We start from the raw sequence: 27255 nt of genomic DNA, 5'->3' as shown, positions 1-27255 counted from the left end.
GTCAGAAAGTAGGAAACCATTGCAACATGTCACCGTGTGCCGAACTGGTTGTTCCATGTTTTCCATGTTCATTTAGTTGAGTTTTTACCCCAGCTAATGTTGGTCAGCTCGATTAGCTGTGTTTGATTGTTCTTTTTGAACATTGTTCACTTGTCTGCACTTTTGAACTCTAATCCTGTGTTGACATCAGCAGACTAGCTCACCTAGTGTTATCCCAAAAAGTTGCAAACATCATTGGCAAACCACTTTAAGTCTGTCAGAGGAACAGAGAGTGACAGATGCATGAAGACTAATCACAGTATGTATAGTATATCGATTTAGTTACGGTTATTTTCATCAGGGAATTTTCATCATATTGACATTTAAATATAATAGAAGACTGATAAGACGAATAGCCTTGACGGAGGTCTGCACTCTCTGAGAACACTTCAAGTTTACTGAATTGACATACACCGTAAATAATACAATACTCAATTTGTGTTGGACAAAAGTAAGTGGAAGAATGGGGGATTTGCTATGACAGAAAGATGAAGTTGCTTTGTTTGTGTATTATTGGTTTTTATTTGTGTCGTGTGTATGCCAACATTAGCACTGATATTGGTTTTGTTCTCAGAAGGGCAAACATTGACTGTATTGCTGCTTTTCTGCCCAATTTTGCTGCTTGACAAAACCCCACTTATACCTGCCTGATATCATTACAAGCCATTCTTTAATGATCTAAATGACATTTCATTTATAAGGGGACCATTATGTTTTAATGATTTAGTTTATGGTACTTTGTAAGCCTTTGCCCTCTAACTCACAGTACAGTAACTTACAGTATATGCCTCAAGGTTATCTGCGAGGCTGCTTTTGGACAGAGACAGAGCCCATCTCCATAAACAAAATTAGTTTGTTAACTCCAAAAGAATGACAATATTTCTCATCTGTAATGCCCACCTAACACCAAACAATTAAATGCTACTTTAAAATAGCCAAACCAAACTACAAGATACAGTTTTATAATTTCTTTCTGGAATCATCTATGTATTCTTTCTGCATTCCTTTTCACATTCCCAGGTCACGTTAATATTACTGAATCAAATCAAAATGTCGTTAATGGTCTGTAATGGCCTCCCACCATTATCATTATGAATCACGCAGACATGATTTAGTCATCCTCATCCAATGATTAAATGGCTGAATTTACAGACATGTCTTCAATATGGAAACCATTTTGCAAAAGTCTTGTTCTTTAGACCTATGCTATCCAAAGTGTTTCTGTTAATGGCTTTTCACACCAATGAGAACATAATTCCTGCGTGGTAAGGTGTAAAATTAAGCAGCTTTGATTTTAAGCAGTTTATTTAAGATTGAAGATGAGGTTGTTAATTAGTTGACAAAAAACATTTTGGTTCTAAGAGTTTTATTTCCCCTTAATGTGTCTGGCCTGAGATTAGGTTACTACATTTTTCAGTTCAAAGAAAAACTTCAACCAGATCATCTATTTGTAGTTCTTTTGTGTACGTTAAAAAAGGTACAATAAAAAACTCGTGACATGAATCATCAAAGCTAAATACACAGCAGGTCAAACTATATTATTCGGAGGTCAGGGAATCTTTACCTTAACAAGTTGTCAAGGCAAGCGATTTCAAATTTGCTACACAGGAGTACATACAGTGCATACCGTACATAATTCTTAATGCCCCCTTTACGTATGCCAGCGTTGGCATTAATATTAATATATCAGTTATAGCAACATTTGTTATGTCAGTGTCCCATCCTCAAATATATTTATACATGCTCTGTAAAGTCAAGATGGAGGTGTTTTTTTAATTTTAATTTTTTTATGGTAGTTTCAGAAAATGCCTTGCAAAATCTCTATACAAGTGTATACACAAGGCACAGACCCCTTTACAGTAAATGTGTGGAACCAAGCAGCAAATAAGGGGAAATACGGTAATATTAGAAATGCATATTCTATTTTTTTCCTTCTAAATCATCTTGTGGATCTTCTAACCATCATGACATGCAGACATAGCACTGCCATTGTTTCCATGAAAAAGACAGGAGTCTGTTTACATTGGTGACATCATGGAGATTACATTTGAACCATAGGAGTGTTCACTTCTTCCTGCAACTACCACAATTGTAGGTGCGTTGTTTATTTTATTCTTTTCTTCCCGTATTTATTTATTTATCAACAAAACATTGCTAAATCTGAATTTAATATCAGAATCAGCTTTATTGGCCAGAATTGCTGACTCCTTGTTTGTTAGAAACAACTGTAGCAGGATATGTTAGATATATTGTATGTGTAAACACACCATTAACTTCAAAAGTTCATATTTTCTGCAAAAGCCTCTCGTGGTTCTCCAGCAGAGAGTATTTATGTAGAAGTATTTACTCTTACGGAACACTTAATGACAGCTCAAATAGCAAAGTGAAGTGTGGCAAATCACAAAATAGTGTTGTAATTATTTGTCTAGTTGGAGATGCAAGATTAAAACAAATTCCAAAAAACAGCAACACTTACATTATTCCACACAAAAAAAAAAGAGGAGAAAATGCTAAAAGCTAAATACACTGAGTCATTTGACCACACTTGTTGTAGCTAAAGAAGCAGTGCCAATCCTTTCCCCATGACGTCCACAGAACCCATCATGGCTTGGCCCATCTGCCAAATCAGGACCATTATGTGGTGCATCAGAGTGGTCACCCCCTACTGTGAGGATGCACTGCAAATAGGAGTTACTGTGGCATTGATGCATGCAGCTTTTAGCCAATATAAAACAACATTACAGCTGCACATTATCAGCCACTTTTCAAACTTCAGCTGCCGTGTTTGGATGTAGACTGTACATATATGCAGAGTGAAGAAAGAGCAGAGCCAGTTGTTGTTGCATTGTATTCTGCATCGTTGAAAAACTCAAATTTACCACGAGGCAACTGAAAGATAATTCGGTGGTGCTGTCCTGAAAAAGACTGAATGTGATGTCACAACTTTTACGTCACAATGTTTCCAGAACAGCTGCTTTTTAATGTTAATTAGTTTCCGCATGTCTAGCTACTAACACTGGTGCTTCCCCTTCAAGTTACCGACATACAATTTTGTTTGTTAGTCATCTAAAAACAAAATCAATGTCATGTCCTGTATAACAGTCAAAATCATCAGTTCTGATCCCAAAGCAAAGTTGATCATTCTGAAATACAACAGGCAGTGTTTGCACATCACAGTGCTGTTGTACGTGTCATGGTGTGGTTGCGTGTGTCTTTGTGCAAATCAGTAAAAATGAGCAATGACGAAAGAGAGAGAGAGAGAGAGAGAGAGAGAGAGAGAGAGAGAGAGAGAGAGAGAGAGAGAGAGAGATGGAGGGAAACAGAGAAAGGACATTTATAAAGTGTTTATTTCTAATTTGTACCGTCTTGACTAAGACTTGACGGAGCACGAGCAGAAGGAAATTCAAACAAGCCTAAGGGTCCTAATTATCATTTTTTTTTGGTGAAACTGAATTAAGGCACAGTAACTGGCAATCAATGTTGTTTTCCCTGTATTTTTTTATTTCGGTTAATGCATCTAAATGGCTGATTCAGGTTGACACATGATGCATTTCTGTGTGAGCTCTTTTGTAGAGGATAGACAATTGTTTTGTTATTGTAACATCACTACTCTATTATCAACAGCCTTGATGTATGTATGAGTACAGTCAGAGTGATCTAGAATATGTTAGGAAAATAAAATCGAGCACAGGACGTGATTCTTACAGATTTGCAGATATTTCTTTGGCATGACATATCGACACACAGTTCTTTGATTATATCGTCAATGGAATATCGTTAGTTAAGACTTAGGTTCAATGATACCACACCTGCTATCTTTGAGTGTCAATCATGAACCTGGGCTTGAAATATGGCTGTGAAGTGCCATATCATTAAAAAACAGAGATTGTGGTTGATTCAATTCCAGTGTCGACAGATGTTTTTGAACACGGCAACTTAATGTGTAACTGCACCCTGATGAATAGTCCCAGCAGTGGCTCCAATGTCTTCCACAACCTGAAATGACCTCTAATTGCAAAACAACGCAATGCTGCATTACAGATGGGCGGGGTCACATTTTAAACAGACCCCTACCACCTGGGATGTTGGGTGTTCATTGAACAGAGAAACTAGGCAAATTATTTCACCAGCATTGACATGTTGACTACTGATTATTGTTTTAAGAGGTCAAGGAATCCCTAAATGCTTCCTTGTGAATGTAATTGTTGAGCATTAGTAAACATCATCTCCTGAATAGTTCTTGTTTAATATAGCATCATGTTTTGATAAGTGGGGTTTACAATTGTTAGAATTATGTCAACAGTATTTCAAATGCTTTGAATAATTAAAAGGTCTTTGGGCAGCAAACAGTAATAAGATGAGCATTGCTGCAGACGGAAGTTACTGAGCAAAGAAACGGTTTAATGGACCCGTGCACAGGCATGTGACCTTTACACTATAATGGAATGTATTCTTGGATCAGAGAGCATATTCTTAATTTCATAGCCAGCTTGCATTTCCAGATATCCTACTTTCAGGCTCAAGCAGTTCACTGTCATTTTGGTATGTTGTACATGTGCAGTGTTTAATAAGTAATGTGGTTGCCACAGCACGCATGCATTAACAGTGTAGATCAACAGAGTTGCTCAATGCACTTCAAACCCACTGGCTCTTCCCAAGTGCCCTTACAGCCTTTTCCATTTCAAAGCATCCATTTTAAAACTGCAGAAAGTATTTTTTATGTAAAAATACATGCAATCTATCCGCTTGAATCATAAAGTGGCACTGCGCAATAGAAGGACCCCCAACGTTCCTCTTACTCTGGTAAAAAAATGAATACAGACCCAGAGATTGTCAGTCAGTGAAAATGAGTAAGCTGTGTGCAGTTTATTGATTTCACTTTATGAATGCTGATGTAGTATTTCTTTTTTTAGTTACATCTCTGCCTTTTAGTCCTAACAACCTACAAAAGCAGTGCGGCTTAAATATGTGCTAGTATTGGTATCTGCCTGTCTTACTTGCTGGTTATATACCTCAGGCGATGGCAGTCATGCACATTCTCTGGTGTAACGGGGTGGATACGGAATGATGCAGCTTCTTGATCTCAGTTGACTCCCATGTTGCATCATTTTCAGGTGTAATCTATTGTTAGTCACTCCATATTCAGCTGGTTGCAGAGTTTTCCAGCAGAACAGTGAGCTTCAGAAGCTGTCTGCTCCTAAAACATGTCCAATAGAAGCTGATTTGAGAACTATGTTGTCAAAATGTCACATTACCGGTTGAAATGTAAACATAAGCCAGTAGTCTGCGTTCTTCCTGTGAAATTCCTGCTTATTTTGTAACAGGTTAAGGTTAGGAAAGTAAATTTCAGAGTAAATGGATAAAATTAATCGTTTTAATCAGGAGTAAGAGCTCTTGCTCTGCCTCTCCCTCTTGCCCACTGTGCCACCCACACATCGCCTTGTGCTCCTTTTGCTCGGCTTCTCTTTATTCAATGCAGTTTTGTGTAAAATGAAAACTCGGTGGAAATGCTTTCTTGCTTTTTGGGGTCATCCAAGATAGACAGCAGGATTTTTGCATTTCTCCTTTGCAGTTTTATCTTTTTCATTTTTGCTCAGTTTCGATTTGACAGCGATAAGAAGCAAACATTGAAGTGTATCGTGATTGTACATAAACATACACTTAAAATTGGCTATCCCACAAATAAGTGCTCCCTAATTTCAATCTGAATTGCAAGGGTATTCAACAGTGATGGTACATGATGGAAATAGCATCACAATTACACAACTGTACATTTATTTAATTACTCTGTTATTTCGATGTCTTCACCTGTCATGCTTTCACTTTAAATGTAAAACAGGTATCAAAATATATCATGCCACTCATGTCAACCAGTGATACATTTAATGCATCTTATCTGCATATATAGTGGTCTTATTTAAATGTGTTTCTGTGGCCTTATTTTGCCAGGAATACTCTCAATCAGAGTTGAAAAAAGATTCCACATACACTGTTTTATTTAAGGAATAATTTCTCTGTGGATTAGTTTTTTAATTGTTGGAGCCTGGCTTTTCATGGAGTGTTTGCATTTCTTGACAGCAATAAGCCAAGGTCAGTATATTCCAGAAGTCTTACAATGTGGCATACTCCCAGAAACAATAAAGACCAGATGGTACTAAAACATGTAAATTTTTCACAACCCCCTAATAGATGCTATTTTAAAGATTTTGCTGCTGAAGTATGTGCTAATAAAATGTAAAAAAATGAAAAAGGAAGTGAGATAAAAGGGGGCTTGAATAGCGTCGGCCAACACTGGGTGGAAGTTTTGTGAATACTTTGATCCTGCTGATGTAACTTTAAGCCATTAGTTACCTGTATTTTCATTCCTCACTTTCAGTATTCCAGGCCAGCACGTTTGCCACTGTTTGTGGAGCTCTGTGTGTGCCTGAGTGTTCTTGTATGCACCTGAACAGAAGCAGAGACATTGAAGGAGCTTATGTGATTTACTGTAGATCACGACTGGGAACACTGCTGTTGTGCTGAGCTCGAAGAAAACCATAGTAAAGGAAACTGCTGTCCTATACAGCTTGACCCATTGCAGGGATTATTTATTGTTGTCAGCTGACAAGCTCATAACTCCTGTTTTACTGATTTATTTTTATTGGTTAACATCAGTTCAAGGACTTTATGTCGCTCCATGGGTTGCAAACAATCTACATACAATTTGTCTATCAAAGTTTTTTACTAACATTAACTTGACAACAAAGTCAGCGTCAAAACATTAGAAGCATTCTAAACAAAAATGGTATTTGTATATATAAGGTTTTTACTCAACATCGTCACATTGGTCTACAACTGTGTTTTTTTTGTTTTGTTTTTTCTTAATATAGTAACCTTATTTGGTTGGGACCAAGTGATCAGGACTAATCGCAACCAAATTCATAAATAGTTGTAGGGCAATGTTAGACAATCATGAATACAACATTTTCGACCATGAATGTGAAACAACAATGAATAAAATACTTTAAAGGAATTAAAAGTTAAGTTTTAGATGGTGACCTGACCTGTTTCTGCCAGCAGCACCTGGCATGATGTGCTCCTCATAGGAACTCCTGCTTATGAAGGAAGTAGCTTTAATAAGCCGGAGCCTAAATCACCTGCTTGTAAAAATCAAATAAATCCTCACATAGAGATTGCTCATCTGGTTGTTAATTGTAAAATATTATACATTAAAAATCAAAGAAGGTGCTTAAAACACGTTTAAATGGCTCCTGCTTCAAAAACACATTACACTTGGTCTTTCACTCTACTGCTAATGCCCTTGAAATGCATCAGTAAAAGGAATATGAGTCACTCGAGTCTAGTTTAACAGTTTGTGGGAATTATTATGGATGGAAAGATGTTGAATATAAAAAAAATTTGGACTATTGCAACTATTGGAAGCTGTATATGTATTTATGCGTGGGATTGTGCCTGGCACCCTCAAGCGAATACATGTTATGCAATACATACTGTATAGAGTATACTCCAAAATTAGAGCTGTTCACTATGCTTTATAATGACAAACTAGATTTTCCTCAATATTGGGATTTTCCACAAAATTTGATCCTTACATTAAGGCAGCTTAAGTATTAGTCGTGTGTCTATAACTTCACAGTAGATTTGACTGTATGCAATATAGTTATGTTAATAGGCAAAACTAATCATGCATAGCACAATGATTCCTTTTACACTATATATTGACAGTTTTTCTTGATGCCGAGTTGTAGTATGTCTTTGTACTTGTTGGGTACTTTGTGCCCTTTTTTTGAATACAGCTCAACTTGCAGTCAAGCAGGGTATTGATCACCAAACTCTTTCACTCTTTGTGTGTGAGTGATTTGCTTGAATTCATTTTGTGATTTTTCACACTGGATGAAGACAGATCAGTCTGGATTTGAATCTGGATTGGTGAACATAATTTTATTGTTTTACAAGTTAAAGAGGAAATGGCCCAACAAAGTTGGAAAATGATTGACATTATTCAACTTTAGCAGCAAAGGTAGCAAAATGCAGCCTGGTGGTCCTTGTTATATAGAAAAGTGTCTACTCTGATGCTTTTTATTTAAAACACATCTAATATACACAAAACTTGAGAAAGAGTATTTTGCTACATCCCATTGTTTTCATACATATATTTATATGCATTTATATATATATATTTTGACATTGCTAATACATTTGGCAATCTTGAGCTACCTGTCTTGAGTAAAAATGGCTATAGACAAAATGAATGCACATAATGTAAGTAAGTTTATCAATAGGGTTTTGCCACATTTGTTCCTCTATCGCTTTCCGCTGTAACTGTTTTTTAATCTTAGTAATGAAATAGAATCGACAGTATTCGCTTTTTCACATTTCTACTAAGTAGCACCACGTGGGGCTGGAGCCTACGTCTGCATGCTATCATATGAAGGAAAAGGGAAAGGTTGACAATCTAAATGTAAATTAGAATCAAATTCAACTGTTTGGCTAATTGTTAAGATAATAACAGAGGTGCCGAGAAAAAAAACAAGCTTATACTTGGACAAGACCCAGAACTAACGTTATGGGAATTCTCAGCGGTGGCCTCGACTCTCAGATCTTAAACCAACACAAAAAAAAGGCACTTTCAAAGATGTATCATTGATCTGTGTGTATTTTCCTCATTTTCGGAGGAATTACCAATGAGAGCTATTGACATGTAGCATATCTTAGACATTTAAATGACAGAATGAGTGTGTTTTAGTCAGTTAAGCGTCAGGCAGCACGGGGAAGAAAGACAAGCATAAAGTCTGGGATTCTCCCCTGCTGTCAAGGAGTGGCGAAACACCAGCCAATAAGGATTTGAAGGAAACCCCTGCTTGTTCCCAAACTTGTTAAACACAGTGACGGTGTTAACGTGCTTTGTTCCAGCAAGGCTACACAACCCCCACCTCCACACACACATACACACCCCTCCTCCACTACCATATCCAAACACACCCCCTTTCAAAGTTGAGTAAACTTGCAGAGAAGCAGTGAAGGGAGCTTGGCCCTGATTTCAGTGCAGTGAAGGAACCGTGGGGCCCAGGGGACACTCAGGTTACCAGCATCGAATCCTGCAGTATTAGCAGGGCACAGTGAAATAACAGTCTGCCATCTGGAACCTATGCTAAAGCGATCCCAGCCTTGCAGCGTTCAATCACACTGACCTCAATTAAGTGTTATTTGTTCAGTATTTTTATTCACTTCTTCCTGTGCCTCCAGATCTTTCTGTCTCATATTGTAATGAATGCCCGACGCAGTGTGTCAGATCCAGACCAAAGAGTTTAGGTTTTCTTACTAGGTTCTCTACTCTATATGAGCTTCCCCATTACACAAGCAAGCCCACCTCATAAGAGGTTTCAGGGGAGAGCACCTTAAGTGCAGGGGGATAAAGCTGGTCTTTGTGCTGGGGAGGTGCTGCGTGGTATGCTGCAGGTTTGAGTGGGTGCTTTTTGGTGAGGCCTCATGCTCAGGACTCAACGTGGTCTTTCTTGACCCCACTTAAACAGGAGACAATGAGTGTACTTGAGCAGGTCTTTCCTCTTTTGAACCTTGATGCTCCATGCTGTCTGCAGTCGTAAGGGAAGATTTTACTAAGCTCACAATGCTATGCATCATCAGTGTGATATGAGAAGGGTTTTTTGAGAACAGTAAAGATTCTGTTCTTTAACCACTAGTCCGTAATGCATCGTTAGTAGTCTTGATTAGATGACTACATAATTATCCATATAAAATGTAACTTTCCTTTCCTTCATTAATATTCTGTAAAGGGAGCACAGTGTTTTTCAATCCCCAGATTCATTACGTTTACTTTTCCAAATCAAAGTTGTTTTGACTGGAGACGTGACTTCAATGAAAACAAATCGCATAAGATTTGATTTGGATTCAACTTCAAATGTTTTATGACTGATTTGATACAAAATACATTTCAAAATAAACTTAGTAAATTTGAAAACAAATTTCTGTAATCACAAATAATGAATATTGCATGGTAAAATCACTGTCACGTTGTTTCACTTTTGATATTAAATTGGTACGGGCTTGTTATTTATCCTGAACTGTTTTGGTTTTTGACATTTATATAACTTCTGAATTGAATCAGAGCAAACAGAATCCACTTTGAATGAATCCAACTCACTACTTGTGTTTTGAAACCTAACTTGGGACGATAGCAAAGTTGCCCGCGACTCTAAAATGTATTTAAAACATTTGTGCCCTGGGTACTCCATCACTACATTACCCTCGCACTTATTACACTTTCAAAAAAAGGAAATGTTATTAGTAGTTCATTGCCACTTGACAATTCATAAATTAGATTTGGTCTGCATGGCAGAAATTGTTAGATTCCCTTCAAGCTAGGCCAAGGTTAGCAGCATTTTAACAGACTTGTTCACAGGAAAGCTTCCATCCGGAAAAAAACCTTTTAACAAATGATTTTAATGGTAGAATTAGCTTATAATTGGAATCTATTATTGTGAATTTTCAGCGTGTGCAGAACTATTCCTGAAAAAAATTATTGAAGACAAGTGTATCTGTTAAACTGTTAGAAAAACACCAGGTATTGTCATACATCTTTAAAAAATAATTTACATTTCAAAGTTTAATGGACAAAAGTTCAGAAAAAAACATCGGCAACACTATTTTAATTTTGATAAAGCAATTTACTTTTATGGTCAATGACAGTCATTCACTGTGTTTACATGCACTAAAGTAAACTGAGTACTTGGAGAGACCTGGTTGCAAAATAAATCTGGTAACACATTTACATGCACAGTGGTAACCTGGTTACTCAAAAACGTTGGCATACGTGAGCTCATTGTTAATCTCACCCCCCATCAAACTACAGAAAATGGAAAAGATGCTGACATCATTTTTATTTGACTGCATTCTATACCGTGAACAAAAACATTTCCTTCATGAAATTTAATGTTAACAGTGTGTCTTCTGCTTGGAAAGAAGTTTCTTGAATTAAGTGAGAATCAAGAAGAAATGTATTTGCAGAAGACATCATCCTCGGCTGACTGGTGATTGATCTTTTCCATATTGTGTATGAAGGAATCTCACGAATTGAATTTTTTTGTTATATTGCAACAACTTCCAACATTACGCACAACTTTCCAGTCAGGTTTTATCATTCAAATTTCATAGTTTTATGCTTTTCAGGTTTCATGCTTTCTTATTCATAAAAATTTCATTGTGGCTCCAGAGGTCTTTTTCCTTGATGCAGGCAAAATATGTAAAATGGGGAAAAAAGGCAAGTTGAAGCTTTGGAGGAAGAAAATGATATTGCTATCGTAATGGCAGGGAGATAAACCAGTGGGAATTATTGGTAGTGTAGTCCATACAAGTTTCAGCGCATGAGACAATAGGCATTTTAACCTGAGGTAGTAGCAGTCATTTATTCTTTCACAAAGAGTGAGTTTTAATTTTAACATTGTATCACCTGTGCCCCAGTCCCATGTCAGCTGAGTCCAAATGAAATGAGAGACTCTGTGAGCCTCTATCTTATCTCTATTTACCTTTTGTGATGAGTGAGCGCTGGTCAAAAATTGCCTGGTGCCGTGTGCCACGCTGTCACTGTGTTAGTGCTGGTTGGGTGCCAAAGATGCCAAGTAGATACAGGCTCTACAACTGGCATTTTAAATCCTCTACCACACATCCCCTGCTATCGGTGACAGCCATCAGCAGGAGAGTGTGATTTTAATGGCCGTAGACACATCTCAGAAGACTTCCCAAACAGGTGACATGGGGGGAGCATGTGGGTGGGCAGTCTTTTTTATAGTCCTTTCTGTTTGTGTAGATTTTCTGTCCGAAGTGGAGGATATTATAACTACTCCAACATATAGGTGGTCTGTTAAAAGAAAACGTGCAAGTCACTGAAAATAAGCCTCCATAAATAAAAATGTTACTCTGCTAAATTTGGTTGGATTCCTTAACTAAGAATGCACAGAGCCTCCAGGAGTCCTGCATGAAAACCTACCTACCTCCTTTTCAGTACTTTTACGATACCTGAATATCAAATGGAAGTCCACATTCCAAATTTTCGCTCTGAAAGCAGTATAGGTCTGTACCCATTTGGTTAATAGATCCATTAAGCTGCATGGCATGAGTGCATTGCGGCTGCTGTGTGAAGCATAGGATGATGTGTTAATTCTGGGTAATTTATTACCCAGGGGTATCACCAGGCAAAGGCGCTTCTGACAGACTCCGTCTCCCTGGGATCACCACAGCCAGACTTCCATGGGCATTGCCTGCTTAGCAGTGACTCCAGCATGTGGTGCAAGTATGATGTAAAACCCTTAGTGCAGGAAAACAACAGTGAGGATGCACATGGGGTGGCATTATGTCAGACTGGCAGCCTTCGAAGCTAGAAAGCAAAAAGCACACCTGTGGAAAGGGAGAGGGTAATCAAATTTACCTCCGGTGTTCGAGGCACTTGCTGGCTCTCATATGGTTTTATTTATGGAAGTATCCTTTTCTGTCTCGGGCCGAGCTCTGATTAGATCATGGATACTGATTGTGGCCTAGAGCAGTGGTGATCAATCCTAATTTACTTGGAGAATTAAATTTATATATGGGAGGATGCAGTACCCTGCCCTGGTAGATAAAAGGGCATTTCCCTCTGCTGCATTAACAATCAAAATGACATAAAATAAAGGAACAACACATAACTTTGACTTTGTTTTGTTGCATGTTTTCATAAGGTGTAACAAGGTGCTTTCACTGGGGAATAAAAGCTGCATTAAAGACTGATAGTAGATAAGCCAAAAAAAACAAAAACAACAGAAATTGCACAGCATAAGAGTTTGTGCGAGCCTCAGCGCTGTCTAGTGTTCAGCCATTGGGATCAGAGAGTGCAGACCTCTGATGCCTTTAGAGGCAGAGGAAGGGGATCGCGCAGGTCAACGCAGCACTGCCAAGCTACCCGTCAGCCATTTCATGTCATAATCATTTAGGGGCAAATCAGCATATACCAACTCTCAGTGCCCCAGGGAAATCCTCTTAGGATTTTTATGTGCACTGTAAGGATGGCGAAATGGATTTCTTTCATCGTGGTCTAAAAAAAGACCATGTTTTTTTTTTTTTTTTTTATGTAATATTGTTAAGCTCTCATTTCAACAGCACCGTGTGTTTACAGTCGACCACTGCAGCAGCCACGCCTTCAGAAACATTGCATCTTTATAGCCGGGGCTGTCATCCGGTGGATGATGAAGCTACGGAGTGATTAGCCCCACCCAGAGGCTGCTGAGATGGGAGATGTGGGAGGTGTGTGGTTGTCAAAGCAAGGCTTGCGGAGATGACTCAGTTAAGCACTTAGAGTAAGATCATTACCATGCAGGAGCCCTCCGTCTAGCTTTGCTGCGTGTGCTGATTTTTTTTTTTTTACTGTTGATATTGAACAGCAGCTGGCTTTATTGTCCCAACACAGTTGTTTTGTGTTGTCTCATGTTCATTGCTTCTTAGGCCAAAAATGTTTGAGGATTCATTTTGCAACACGCCGTTAAGATCCATATTATTGCTGTTGTGAGAAAACCTAATTACTCCAGTTCATGTGATTGATTGACGCTTTTACTATATACAGCACTTCCTGCTGTTCAGTGGTTTACTTTGATCAAGTAGTGGGGGGTGGGGCTTTTGATTATGTTATGTACTCATGGGTTTGTTCTTATAAATCATTGCACTGTGCTGCCTTATTTAACACAGTTTGACTTGATGGACAACAGCCTGACCTGATAACATTTTTTTTCTGGGCTGTTTACACTAAAATACATTTTTTTACAACATACTGTGAAATAGACAGTTTGAAGGAAATGACTCACAACCTGAGGTAGAAAAATCCTGCGATGATGTTGGTGACCTTGTTAAGTATGTGATTTTTGTAATGCACTTCCTAACAGTGCACCTATATGAGTTATCGTGAAGGAATCTCTGGAGCTCCCATTGCGAGAGGATTGTAATTTGTATCCAGCCGTACAAGAGTACAAGAGCACTATCTCACAGTCTCTGCATGGGGTGGTCCTTCACTCAGAGCTGCTCCTTAAGAGCAACGTAGTGGCCATTTATTAGTCTTGGATTCATGACCTGTCACACGGGGAAAGAAGCAGAGCCGGAGATTTCCACTGTGCCCACTGTGCTTTATGGTGGGATCACACTTTGAAGAAAAGCATGGATTAGATGATCTGATTACAAATGGATGGCCCTGAATACTATATCCACAGCCAGTCTGTGGGAGCCACTTATGCAGGGATTTTGGTTTGCATTCGACAGCGTGTTTTATGTTGTGTACTGTGGATACAGACTTAAGCTGTAGCCAATTCTCTCCTACAGAAAATGAAGTGATTTACATTTACATTGAATATTAGACATACAAAGTGGTCACTTGAGACAAATTTGAGACAATTTCTGATGCAATGAGTCAACTGAAATCTGGCTCAACTCGATCTTTTTGGGTTCTGTCTATCTGTCTGTCGTTGAACAGATGTGTATTTATTGAATTAATAATAAGCGCATTCATTTATTTTAACAGAATTAGTAGAATTTACACTTACATCGTCGTGTTGTACTACTAAACATTATTCATGCACCCTGTTTCGATCCAGTAATTGCTGGATCATTAGTGGCAAGCTGGTGTGATAACATCTCTGACTCATTTTGTAAATATTTGATTTCAAAGAAACTGCAGACATTTTTTTTTTTTTTTTACCAATCTAATATAATGTCGATAGCATAAAAGTCACCTGTTTTAAATTCTGTGCCTTTACTGCTCTTCAGTCTTTGAAATGACTGATCTCTGGGTGGAATGGAAAAATTATAAAGTGCTGGGGATAAACAATAAAACATTAGCTTTCACCCCTTTTTGCTGCCTTTGTTAAGTGGCAACATCAGTTGTATGATAACTTGGGAGGCCAATACAAAAACACGTCTGCACAGTACAATCGGTTATTTTTAGACCAAGACTAATGGAAGTCACGTTTCATGAAGCTGTTGGTGAATCACTAGAAAGCTAAAGGAGCTTTTTGAAATGCAAAGACAAAGCATTCAAACACGTTGAGATAAAACAAAGCAAAAGCCACACAGGTTGGAGCTCACTAACTTGACAGAATAATGTTAACCTTAACTACTGGGTATAATGTGAAAAGCACAAATCACGCTGTGTAACAATCGGTCTTGACTGTGATGCTTTTCTTACCATTTTGCTAAATACATGTAGTTTTCATATTGAGTTCCTGAGCTGATCAACAGTACAACTGCAAAATTGCTCCGATTTTTCAGGGACGATCAAAAGCAAAATGAGAATAAAACGATGCAGCTCCCTCCGTTCAGATATCTAATCACTTGTTAAGCTTATTATGTGATGTTCAAGATGTCAGTTGGGGTTGCAAGCGGATCTCATTAATACCCCCTTCCTCACCATAATACAATTAAAACTCATCTGGCATCAACTACCAATGCCGTTTTATTGTTATCTGCTAACACCGATATATACTGTATATCTCTGATTTCTGCCACCACCCCAAATACAATTGAGACAAATTTATTTTAGGTAGAGCATTTCTTAGTAGAAAGTACTTTTAGTAAAACAGCAAGATTGGTTAATTATCACATTATTGGAGACACTAACAAATATTACAAAAAGGCTGTGAGCACCAGCTACTATATCCATTCTCCTCCATTGTATTGGGGGCAGTAGCAGATCTCTCTAGACCTGCCATATGAAACTCCCAGTTTCCATGCAGTGACTATGAAGGTGTTTTTGAAATTCCCTGAACCAACCTTCAAGGCATGGAAACAGCACTTAAAATAGTTTTATTCAGCGCATCATTTATTTGCAGCATTTCAGTTCCATAGACCCTCCTTAGGCTACAGCTGCAAACAGTGAGTGTGACAGTAGCAAGTTTACAGTAAGTTGATTATTCCTTAGCTGGTATTAGGTTTGGTTTCACTGCAGGCAAAACTATAAATCAAATTCAGGTCTAGCCTTTGCAGGATAATGAGCATTAGGCGTAGACTAATGAGGCAGGTCAGCACCAGAGTACTTCAACCTAGTGGAGAGGTCCTCTTTTAAACCTGCGCAATGTTGTTCTATAGAACTATAGTGAACTTTATAAGTACACATTACTTATTTCCATTTATTCAGCGCAGGATATGGAACTCTGGATCAATCCTCACATGCTGCATTTTGCCAAGGTCGGGGATGTACATCAATGTACAAAGTGAATAAATAGACTGCTTCTCCCTGTTATTTACCAGGCTGGTTAAAAAGCATTAGTCCATTGGCTTCTCTGTCAGGACTAAACCTTGAATAGCTTCGAGTGATTAGTAGCAGGGAGCATGCTGCAGCAGTGGTCCCAGGCTACTTTTGTTTATGTTAAGGCTTTTACGCATTCTGTTTTATGCGCTGGCGGGGCTCGCTTTTGATCCCGGAAGGAGGCGGCTGCTGAGATACCCCACCACCACCAACGTGCCCTCCCTCCCCTTCCCCAGCTTGCATTAGCAAATTCAGATGTGTTTGGCAAGCCATTCACCCCATCAACCCAAGTCTTTTTTCCTCTATTGAAAACACACCTTTCTGTTGACTGAGGAGGCTTTAGAGCTTGGGCATGTGCAAATTTTCCTGAAAAGATATAAGTGGTGCCTGTATGGAGCGTTCCTTTCTCTCAATGGACATTGTAGACAATGCTCTTGATATTTGCCTAAATTTCCTCCCAGTTGCCCTAAAGGCTGCCTGTCTGTGGAGATGTTTGTCTGCAGTGTTGTGACCTTACTGTCACTTTTGATTTAGGTACATTAGATTGTATAAATAGGAATAATCCAAACCAAATTTTTTAAAAAAAGAAGTTTGACACCTGTTTTCTTACACATGTGATTAAAATAATTGTTTAATATGAATTTGAAATGATTTTGGTGACATTTTATGAAATGGTGTTAACATTTGTTAATTAAAATTGATAGTGTTTCAAAATATGAGTTTGGTTTCCCTGAACTGAAAATCTATAGTCTTGTAATATATACCAGCAGTCATTTATCAACAAATGTCATCAGTTACACATCGTCTTAATGTTTGTGATCACTTAATTAAGTTATTTCCCAAACAAGTAATCTGTAATCATTTTAGATTACACCCCGAGGGATTTGGTAAACATTGTGTGTGTGTTAAATTGTATGTTGTCTGTGTTGTGAAGAATGTTACTTTGGCATTAAGCCCTGGGTTCTGCATGTAACAAAATCTATGACATGTAAAGAGCAGCATGGATTTAATTATAATGAAAAACAATATTGTGCAGAGAGAGAAGGTTAGATTTATATGCGCCAGCACTGGATAGCAATTCTCATCACACTGCTAATTGTTTGATGAATAGTACGAAGCCATTTGTATTTATATTGTACCCCAAATGCCTCCCACCTATTTAGATCCCATATTTAACTCCTGACACTGGAGCCATAGTCACAGTAACTGCCCAACAAAAAACTCAACAAGTGTTTTAACAGCAGCTTCTATAACACACTGCTCACACTGCAGGTGTTTGTTTCATAGCTCAGTTTGACACGAGAGATTATCACCGCATCGAGGAGCTCCTCTGCAGCTACAAAGCTTTCCACCTACTCACATTTTTAGAGTTGTCTTCCTTAGCAGTAATTGCCTTTTAATTTGAAATATGGGCTTTTAATCTGAAAACTCAGATACGCAGCATTCAGGCTACGAATGGTGTAACTCATTCACTCGGAGGGTTTCTAGTGCTGACCCCATTAGTCCAGCCAAAAACTGCAGGTCTTATCCAAATGTTACTTGCGTGTCCGTGGAGTTGATGGCTGGTTGCTCTCCTTCTGAAACAGGCAGCGTTTAGAGTACGTCAAACAGTTTTTAATTTTTTGTTTAATTTATCATAAGCAGTGACATCTTAACCACAGCATGAAAAACGAAATTACCAGTCCCACTATATGCCTATGCAAGTAAGGATTGGCTGTCTGTAAATTGAACGTTTGTTATTCTGTACTGGATATCCATTCTCCTGAATTGTCTGTTGAAACCATTTTTGGTTTTCACTTTTTCTTGAGCTACTTAATCGGTCCTGATTTTACCTGTACTGACATAGTCAGTACATTTACCGGCTGATTGTGATCTTGAATGCATCATAGGAATGTTAAAGTGCAGAACAGGTCGAATGATCGTGATATGTTTTTGGGAATCACGTTACTCATAATGTTTGAGTCTGCAGTCCCCTCCTCCACACACGCATTTCAGCAAGGATTTAATGCATCACTGTATCTGATGACTTCAATTCTTTGTTCAACACTCCCTGCACCTTTCTCTCTGTACAACCACATTATTGCACTGCTTCCAGCTGCTATACATTTGCTTTACCTCAGACAAACATGACTCTAACCTGGACAATTGTAGACAATGTAATTGAAAAATGTGGAGTCTGCAATTGTTTCAAAGATTAAACAGACCATCCATTTCTTTTGTGTATCCAGAGACCCCAATTGATTTTGGATCATAGCATAGATATGCACTCAGTGTCTTTTTGGCTCTGCAGCCTTTTGGAGAACATTGTCTTTGAAATAAAAACATGATTCTTATCTTTGTTTCAGAGATTTCAATTCATGGCAGTTATTTTTCACTTGTCTATGTAAATAACTTATTCAACTAAGTCTTTGTGAATGTACCCTCATTAACCTTCTCCTTCAGTGCTTCAAGGCACTTCTTTCTATCCCTCGTGTCTTACATCAGCTAATAAGAACACTTTAAAAAATAGCCCTTGTATCACCTACATTTCTGTTTCTTAGTGAGAGATGAGACATCTCTGTCAAATTAATTGTTTATTATCTTTAACTACCATTATGTGACATTAATGCAATATTGCCATTGCCCTTGTTTCGGCACCTGTTCCCAGAAATTTGACTTAGATAAACAAAAACAACAGCTATGCTGAAACACGATGATGTCAGATGTGTGCTTTTCTCAAAAATTTTGAAAGCAGCACTCAAGGTTGATACCATTTTAGACAGACAGGAGAACTATCCTATCTCATCTCTCATTGGGTATGGCCTGTTGCTTCTCTTCAAAAAAAGCTCCACTAGGTTTCCCATGGTCTCAAAAGTACATCTCATTGCATACTAGCTGATAAATAATGAGGAGAAAGGGCAGGAGATGGATGGTCAGCTCTTTGGAAACAAAAACAATGCACTTTACAGAACATTCTTGAAACTTGAGAAGGCTGTTTGTTGCCCACATTCTCACATTTGCATACCATCAAGGATCTCGAGTAAAAGGTAAAATTTAGCAATTTATACAAGCTGCGTCTGAAATCTTGGGAGCAGCTGAAGTGCTCTTGTGGTTGCAGAGTGAACGGCCCCCCACTTCCCAGTGTGGCTGAGGTCCTGGTATTGAGGCCTCAAGTCATTAATCACTAGGATCTTTTCAGCTGTCAATACATACAAAAAACAACCCCCACCACCCTCCTGCCCCACACCCCCACCCAAACCCAACAATGGTGGCTTAAATGAGACCCTTTTTTTTTTTTTTTTTCAGAGCAGTGGCAAATATAGTTCAAGGAGGATTATTGTTTACTGTTCTGTCCGGCACAAATCTCATACAGTATTCATAAAGAGCTTATCTTGTGGAAAAAATCCTTGTCTGAACAACACAGGCATATTGTCAGTAAAAACTCTCCGATTTGCCCGCAGTAAGATTTATCTCTTTTTCAAGGAGCTCTCCTATCCAGTGAGTTGCATCATATTTTTAGCCTATAGTAAAATACATTTTCAAGTGTGGGAGCAAGAAGTATGAAAGCAGAATCCTGTGGCGTGAATATGGTTTTAAGCTAATTAAACTGAATATGATTATAGATCTATTATCATGACACTGCATTTGGAACAAGCAGGAAAATATGTTACATTTCTTCAACCTAATGTCTGCCTATGTTGAGGACTTGAGCCTCAAAGTAAACAGTGAACAAGCCTTTAATAAAGTTTACGGGGCACATCGACATATGTTAAGTCAACTCAATCTCTTTAATCCACGTGGTCACTTCGAATGAGCTGTTTGCAAAGTGTCATCATTAATTATCTACCCATTAACTTATGTCATGATTCACTGACACAGCAAATTCTTGTTTTCTTTACATTTATCTTTTTATTTTTTTGTCTATTTTCCTTTAACTATTTTGTCCTTGAAGGCACAAAAAAAAAATTAAAAAAAAAGAAAAAAAATGAAATGCAGCACATACCGTGGCTGAATGCTAAAAGTTCCTCTCTATATTGATCATATACTCAGAGTGCTGTTTGGCAGTTGTAGTTTTATGTTGCAGATTTTAATCATTTCTGCTGGTTCAGAGTGGTCCTAGATTTGTTTCGCACCTCCAGTTTTCAACTGCTGATGATTTGTAACTTATAAACAACACAACTCATGGAAGGACACATGCCATTTTTACAGATGCTGGAGAACCATGCATTTCTATACTGCACATAAAATAAAATATTTGTGGGAGAATTGCACCGTAAACTTTATAGGTGCAAGATTTGTTGTGCCATATTTTATTGAATCTAATCCTGGTCGTTTATTGTGCTCTCACTGTGCTGAGCCATGCATTTCCTGGTTGGGAACATGCATTTGCATTTAAACATGAACAAGAATTATGCCATCTGAAATAACAGATCATGCTTGCAAATGATATGTGGTACAATTAAACATTAAACATCAACATTGAGGAATTTATTCTCTTTGATTTGGCTAAAGGGAAATTAACTAATGGATTAAGAAAGAATTAGATGAGTGCTGCTATCAAGGTATCTGTTCATACATAAAGTATCCTCTTTTTTTTTTTTGCTTGTGTTTCTTTTTCTTCTGCAGAATCACTCAAACTAAACTGGCATTGTGACCCACATTGGATTTTGAAAAGAGTGTGGAAGCAGCCATGGAAGTGAAGGAACGCAGACCCTACCGCTCACTCACTGCCCGGCAGGACACAGAGCGCCGTTACACCAGCTCCTCAGCTGACAGTGAGGATGGAAAACCGAACACCAAATCTTACAGCTCCAGTGAAACACTCAAGGCCTTCGACCACGACTCGAGGATGGCGTACGGCAGCCGTGTCAAGGAAATGGTTCATCACGAAGTGGACGAGTTCAGCCGTCAAGGTTAGACCAATATTAGAAATACTGTGTTCCTCTGCCAATAGAGGAGAATGTCACCAATATCACTCTGTTCATCTATAACTACATTTACAGTGGCTGATTATTATTTAAAGGGTAACTGCCTGGTCTTGGTCCATGCATCATTGTTTTTTAATGAGGCGTCTCTTGATAATTCACACAGTCACAGTCGAGGTCACTCAGCAGAGGGGAGGCCGGGCAATGTTAAAAACTGCGTGGAAGACATGCACACTTTGACCTCCTCGTTCAAATATATTATTGATGAGCAAAGTTCAAACCAAATATGATGGCACAGTCAAGCTTTATTAAACTTTCAGCAAAGTCCAACCAAAGCATAGGTTGTGACTTTTTCATATACAAATATTTTTTATTGACATAGCCATGTCCTTTTAGTTGGTGCACTGAAGGAAATAAACTACAACCTTGGTTTCATTGGATAATAGTTTTATAATAACTTTTATTCATATCAAAACTGAAATATAAAACTATAATAGTTTTAAGAGATTTTTTTTAAATGTTTTTTTTTTTTTTTTTTTAAAGTCTCAACTTGAGTTTGTAATTTTGAGGGAAAATTGTCTGTTACTAAGATATTTAATAATGGCAAATGGATACATTTAGAGTTTGAAAACGGTTGTTGGGAGTTATGAACAAAAGACACAAACTGCAAAAGCAATACAAAATACCAGTTGTTTTTAAAAGCACCAATGTGCAGTATTTCTGAACTTTCTACTTTGGCAGCTCCTACTGCTTATTATTTAAAGTGGGGCTTCAAATACCAAACTTGCTTCCATCTAGATGTAACTCCATAGCCACTGCCTGTGAGACCAATATTCTTTAATGAGTTCAACACCAGGATATTGCTGCCTTTTTTTCTGTAATGTATATAATATATTATGTTAAGTGATCAAGTAGTGGGGGTTATGTTCACCAGAGCTGTGTATTTATTGGCTTGCTGTAGGAGCAGAGTTTTCCCTTCGAGACCTCGGCTTTGGGGAAGCTCTCCCAACACACGTTGCTACGTACAGGACTGAGCTGGGGATGCCACACCGCGACTACTCCGTCAGCGTGGGCTCAGATGCAGACACGGAGACAGATGGCATCATGTCGCCGGAGCATGCTGTCAGATTATGGGGCCGCAGTAACACCAAGTCCGGCCGCAGCTCGTGCCTCTCCAGCAGGGCCAACTCCAATCTAACTCTGACTGACACTGAACATGAGAACACAGAAAACGGTAAGACACTTCGCCGTTGTACTTTTCTCTTTCATTGTTTATCAGACAGCTGATTTTACAACCTGTACGTCTCCATGTGGATTTGATTCTGGTTTCAAAATTCAATAGATCTGTGTTCATGTTTCTTGCCTCAGCGCCGGCAACAGCCGTGGCCAGAGGCATTGTTTTAGGGTTTTCGGTTCTACTGTCCCATGCTCGCGAACGCAATATGCCTTAAGTGAAATTCTTCAAATTTGTCACTCACACTGAATAGATTTTGGAGGTCAAAGGTCATTATGACCTCACAACACACGGTTGTGGCTATAACTCAAGGTTTTATATGCTAATTATGAAACAATTCCACACACATGTCCAATAACATTAAATGATGAAGTGATGACTTTTTATAACCAAAAGGTCAAAGGTCGACTTCACTGTGGTATCCTAATATTCTTTAAATTGAAATTGTTCTGTCCATTTAGTGCCGTAGCTCTGGAACAGGGGAGAGTGTGACCACATTCCATGTGTGGTCAGATAATGAATTGGTCACACTAATCTTGGGTGTCCACCTGCAAACTGGGCGGATAGTGTAGATCTTCTGTGCTGTCGGGTTAAAGATGTGTGTGACGCGTCCATGTTTTAGAAGCTGTAAATTCTCTGCTGCAATATCTGTCTTGGAAGCATAGTCTACTGTTGTGTTGTGTTCTCAGCTTTGTGTTATATCAAATTCAGCTTTATTAGGAAAATTCCTTAAATATCTAAATGTGTCATATGAGTCTGGACAGACATGGATGTGATATGAAACCTTAATGGTTGGAGGGTGAGGTGATCATTTTAGTTTAATCATGTTCCTTTACACAAAAACAGAAGGATTTTTAGGCAACAAAAAATAGTGTTGACTGCAAGGTGCAGTGTAAGACTAAACAATCATTATGTTGGTTTGAATTTGCTTTTGACACTGCTCAACTGGAATCTATACAACCACAATATTGGGCTGCACCTTTTGCCTTTGTGTGAATATCTGGGTACAGTTTTGACTGTCTGAAACTATTTCAGTGTGACTAAATTGAAGTTGACCATTTTTTCTGCTAGGAAATGGGAAGCCATCTATATGTGTATGTGGTTTGGGTTTTTTATTTTGACGCAGGGCGTGAAGGGCCTGTTTGTTCAGCGGTCATTTAACCTGTGACAAAGATACAGAACGAGAACAGCTGTTCCGCTAAAGATACTCTTAAAATTGTAGATTACAGTGCGACAAAATTCAGTTTGAAAGGGGAATTTCAAATAATCCGCCTGCACATATTTCTTGGTAAACTCTGTGCCATCTTTTTCTTGGATCGTGTACAATAATAGAAAAAGTTGTTTGAGTAAATTCAGTGCAGTGCGGAGGCAGTACCTGGTAGACTTTCACACTCATCACCCTGTTTGTGTCCATTATGTCTTCCCTTTTCTGCATTTGTATATCAGACTTTCTGCCAGACTGTATTATTTATTTATTTTACTGGATACAGAGTTGCTATGCGTTCACATCTCAACTCTGTTTTGCATGATACTACGTTAAACACAATCCTGAATCATGCATATTAACTGGCAGATTTATGATAGCGTTCTCAGGATACTTTACAGATAGAGGAACTCATCAAGGGCCTAGCGGCAAAATTCTAATTGCCCCTGCAAAGCCTTGCAGAAAACCTTGTGAATAGTTTTGCATTTTAGAGTGTGTCACATTATGTATTAGCTTCTTATTATAACTGACAGAAATTACTCTTGGAAGTGGAATCCATTTGCCCGAATGACTCAGGGAGACAACGTGGCATCCCTCTGCTTGATCATCTGAGATGCCAAGGGACTTGGATTTGGCTGTATTGTACATAATTAAAGAGAATCTCCTTGGATGGCTGTACGGGAGTTTGGTATGCTGGCGTGCATTCAGAGCACCCATAGCTGCAGCATGATGCATCTGTGAGGCCCAATCGAGATTCTAAGTAGCTTTTTATTCCACTCACCCAAGCAGCAAGAGCACTTGTATTCAACATTTAATTCAGTAATGCCTGATAACATACAATTTATATATGGCAAGTTAATTAAAATCCATCGAGCAGGCGTGCTTGTGTGTGCTTTAATCTCTTTAAATCAACAAACCATTTACTCTCCTTTAATGTATTCAAGCCGCTGGGCAGTTCTCCCCCTCTTCACGTGTGACTTACTTGACCCTGGTTTTAATGCATGCAAATAAGCGAAAGCAATTCTGGAACAATTTTCTTGATGCTGTGATTTCAAGTCCTCACTATAATTTGACCAACACTCTGCTTATTATGATGTTTTTGACTAAGATTCATTCCAGTTGTGATGTGATGACAACATCAGCATTTACCTCGATTATGACTGTACTTTTCTACATGTTAGGTGTAAATAATAATTGAAAACATAAATTTTGAAATAAGTGTAGCAACATAGACAAATCAATTTTCAGTCCTTGATATTTTATACTTACTGTTGGATAAGTCATTATTTACGGCATCGATTTTTACTGCCTGCATGTGTGTGTATACACATGTGCGTGTCTTTGGCTGGGTAACATTCAAAGTACATTCATGTGGTGTGTACAGGTATGTGTGTGTGTCCTACCCATGCTGCCTCTGGTCCCCAGGGAGCTCCTTGAGGACACATCCAGCAGCCAGCAACTGCTGAGTCATTGCACATCCTACAGCGTCAAAACAGCAAGGAGGCCAGCCAGACTGCTGAGTTGGAGAGAGGCTTGCTGTTCTTGGTTTTAACTAATAAAAGCTTATGCAGATGTGTGCTCTAATACTACTGTCATTGCTAGGCTATTACATCTCTGTAACCATGAGAACTGGGTGTGGAAATAGCCACCAACGTCTGTCCAGGGGTTGTTATTCACTGGTTGCATAGCCTGTGGAGGAAAATAATAGCAGCTAAGACCTGCACAGTTTTTGTTGATTGAAAAATACTAACAGCAGTGAAATAAGCATTTTTCTATAGACGAAATGTAATTAGTTCCAGCGGGAGGTTAGTTGTGTACCGATTTAGTTTTCCCGTCCTCCATCGTCCGGGGAGATTGGTTCTATATTGATTGAGTCATTATACATATATACAGTGTTCTGTAAATGCATTACAGCCAAGCTTCGATGTTATTCTAAAGTGCAATTTAGTGACACAATATGTCCCTCAAATTTGTAGTGTCAGAACTATTGTATTTACATGTTGACTTTTTAGCTCTAAATGTTTTATGATAGTGAAAAAGCATACAGTGTGGGACTCATCATATTTAGCTTTCTGATTCTTTTGGAGTGGATAGTTAAAATTTTCTTTTCTATTATTGCTCATTACGCAAATCCTGGTAGCTGTAGGCATTGCTTCAGGGCAAAGCTTCGAGGAACACCAGTAAAATCTCCTTGTGAAAGTCCCTCCTCAACCTTTCAGCTGTATTTTAATTTCCTTCAGCACACCAGCAACTAACGGGGGTTTCTGTTTAGGGGCCTCATTTATAAAACATTGCATCGAATCCATGCTACAATCATACGTGCGCAAAAAAGCTGAAAATGGTCGACTCCTGTTGCTGCAACAGCGATAGCGGTGCGATGGTGCCGCTCACTTTTATTTTCTACAGTCTTGCGTCAAATCTCCACCTTCCCACCTGTGTTGCCAATTTCCCCTTTCTCCAAAATGTACGTACACATAGGTCAGAGTTTGCGTGCAGGTATGCAGATTTTCCCGTCGAGTTTGTTTTTTATAAATGGTGACTTTTGTGTGGGGAGTTTGCATAAGCAACGGTTATAAAAGAGGCCCCTGATCTATAAGCAATTCTGAAATCACAAAATCAAATCTGAATTTGGTCAAATTCAATTTAATTTTATTGCTTTGTCTGTTGATTGTGTGTTGGTGCCACAACAATCATTCTACGATAATATATTTGATAGAGGCGCTACTAGTAGTTTCAATAGTAACAGTAAATTACTGATGAACAGTTTTGGTTATAGTTTTTACCCAACTCGGCAAAGTGCTTTTAAAATAGAATATGGTACAAAAACATCGTGCAGCACAAAGTTAGGAGACCTGATGACAGATGTCAGCTTTGCAACAACAGATTGCTTGTGCGCTCGGGTTTGAGAGTACATGATAAGCAGGTTGGCAAGTATTGAGTGATGGATCCATCAATGCCTTAAGAATAATGTTCGAAAGTCTCTGTGGCATATTCTTGATTTAGTGCCAGTTGAATGTTTGGCTATTACAGTTTGGATGAGCTGAACAGAGGTTTAGTGATAATGGTGAAGGGGATTCCATTCATCTAGCTGGACTTAATGCCCATTCAAATAAAAAAATTATATATATATATATATATATATATATATATACGGTATATATTAATATATATGTATATGTATTTTTTTTCACAAAGGAGAGGAGTAAACTGATTTTAAGATGTTTTGCCAAAAGCACAATTATGCCAATTATATTACATAACACTAAGTACAGCCTTTTTTTTTTTTTTTTATTAGCCTGCAGTAAACATCATGATAAGTATAAAATATTCTCTTTGTCCATGTTTTTCCTTCCCTTTCACATAGATGTCTTTATCACACTAACACACTTTTAAGGCTCCTCCACAGACTAATGATTTGAATTAGCAAGCAAAAAAACTTGGCTTGAAGATAAATGATGGTCAGGCTCCTTAATTCACATCTCTTTTTTGTTCTGCATGATTAAACACGAGTCATCAATCAGCATTTTTTACCTTCAAAGCACATCGTGGCTAACGTGTTGATGTGATCATGCGTTTAGCCGGCGTAAGTGCAATATTTATT

General features: G+C 38.4%; 1 protein-coding gene across 6 annotated transcripts in view; it reads left to right on the top strand.

Moving 5' to 3' along the window:
* tenm4 (teneurin transmembrane protein 4) overlaps nt 1-27255 on the top strand; it is a 139166-nt gene that overhangs the window by 10332 nt on the left and 101579 nt on the right. For all 6 annotated transcript variants that reach the window (XM_069716343.1, XM_069716342.1, XM_069716340.1 and 3 more), the window contains exons 2-3: nt 20918-21204; nt 22178-22450. In XM_069716343.1, coding sequence (XP_069572444.1) covers nt 20982-21204; nt 22178-22450 — 496 coding nt within the window. In that variant the 5' untranslated portion in view covers nt 20918-20981. The remainder of the gene's footprint in view (nt 1-20917; nt 21205-22177; nt 22451-27255) is intronic.

This window comes from Brachyistius frenatus, unplaced genomic scaffold (genome assembly GCF_029030835.1).
Source record: "Brachyistius frenatus isolate BFR_SWC_R1_liver_20210118 unplaced genomic scaffold, ASM2903083v1 Contig_155, whole genome shotgun sequence".
In the NCBI taxonomy this organism is placed as follows: Eukaryota; Metazoa; Chordata; class Actinopteri; family Embiotocidae; genus Brachyistius; species Brachyistius frenatus.
The sequence above is the reverse complement of the archived record's forward strand: the minus strand, read 5'-3'. Positions and strand labels throughout refer to the sequence as shown.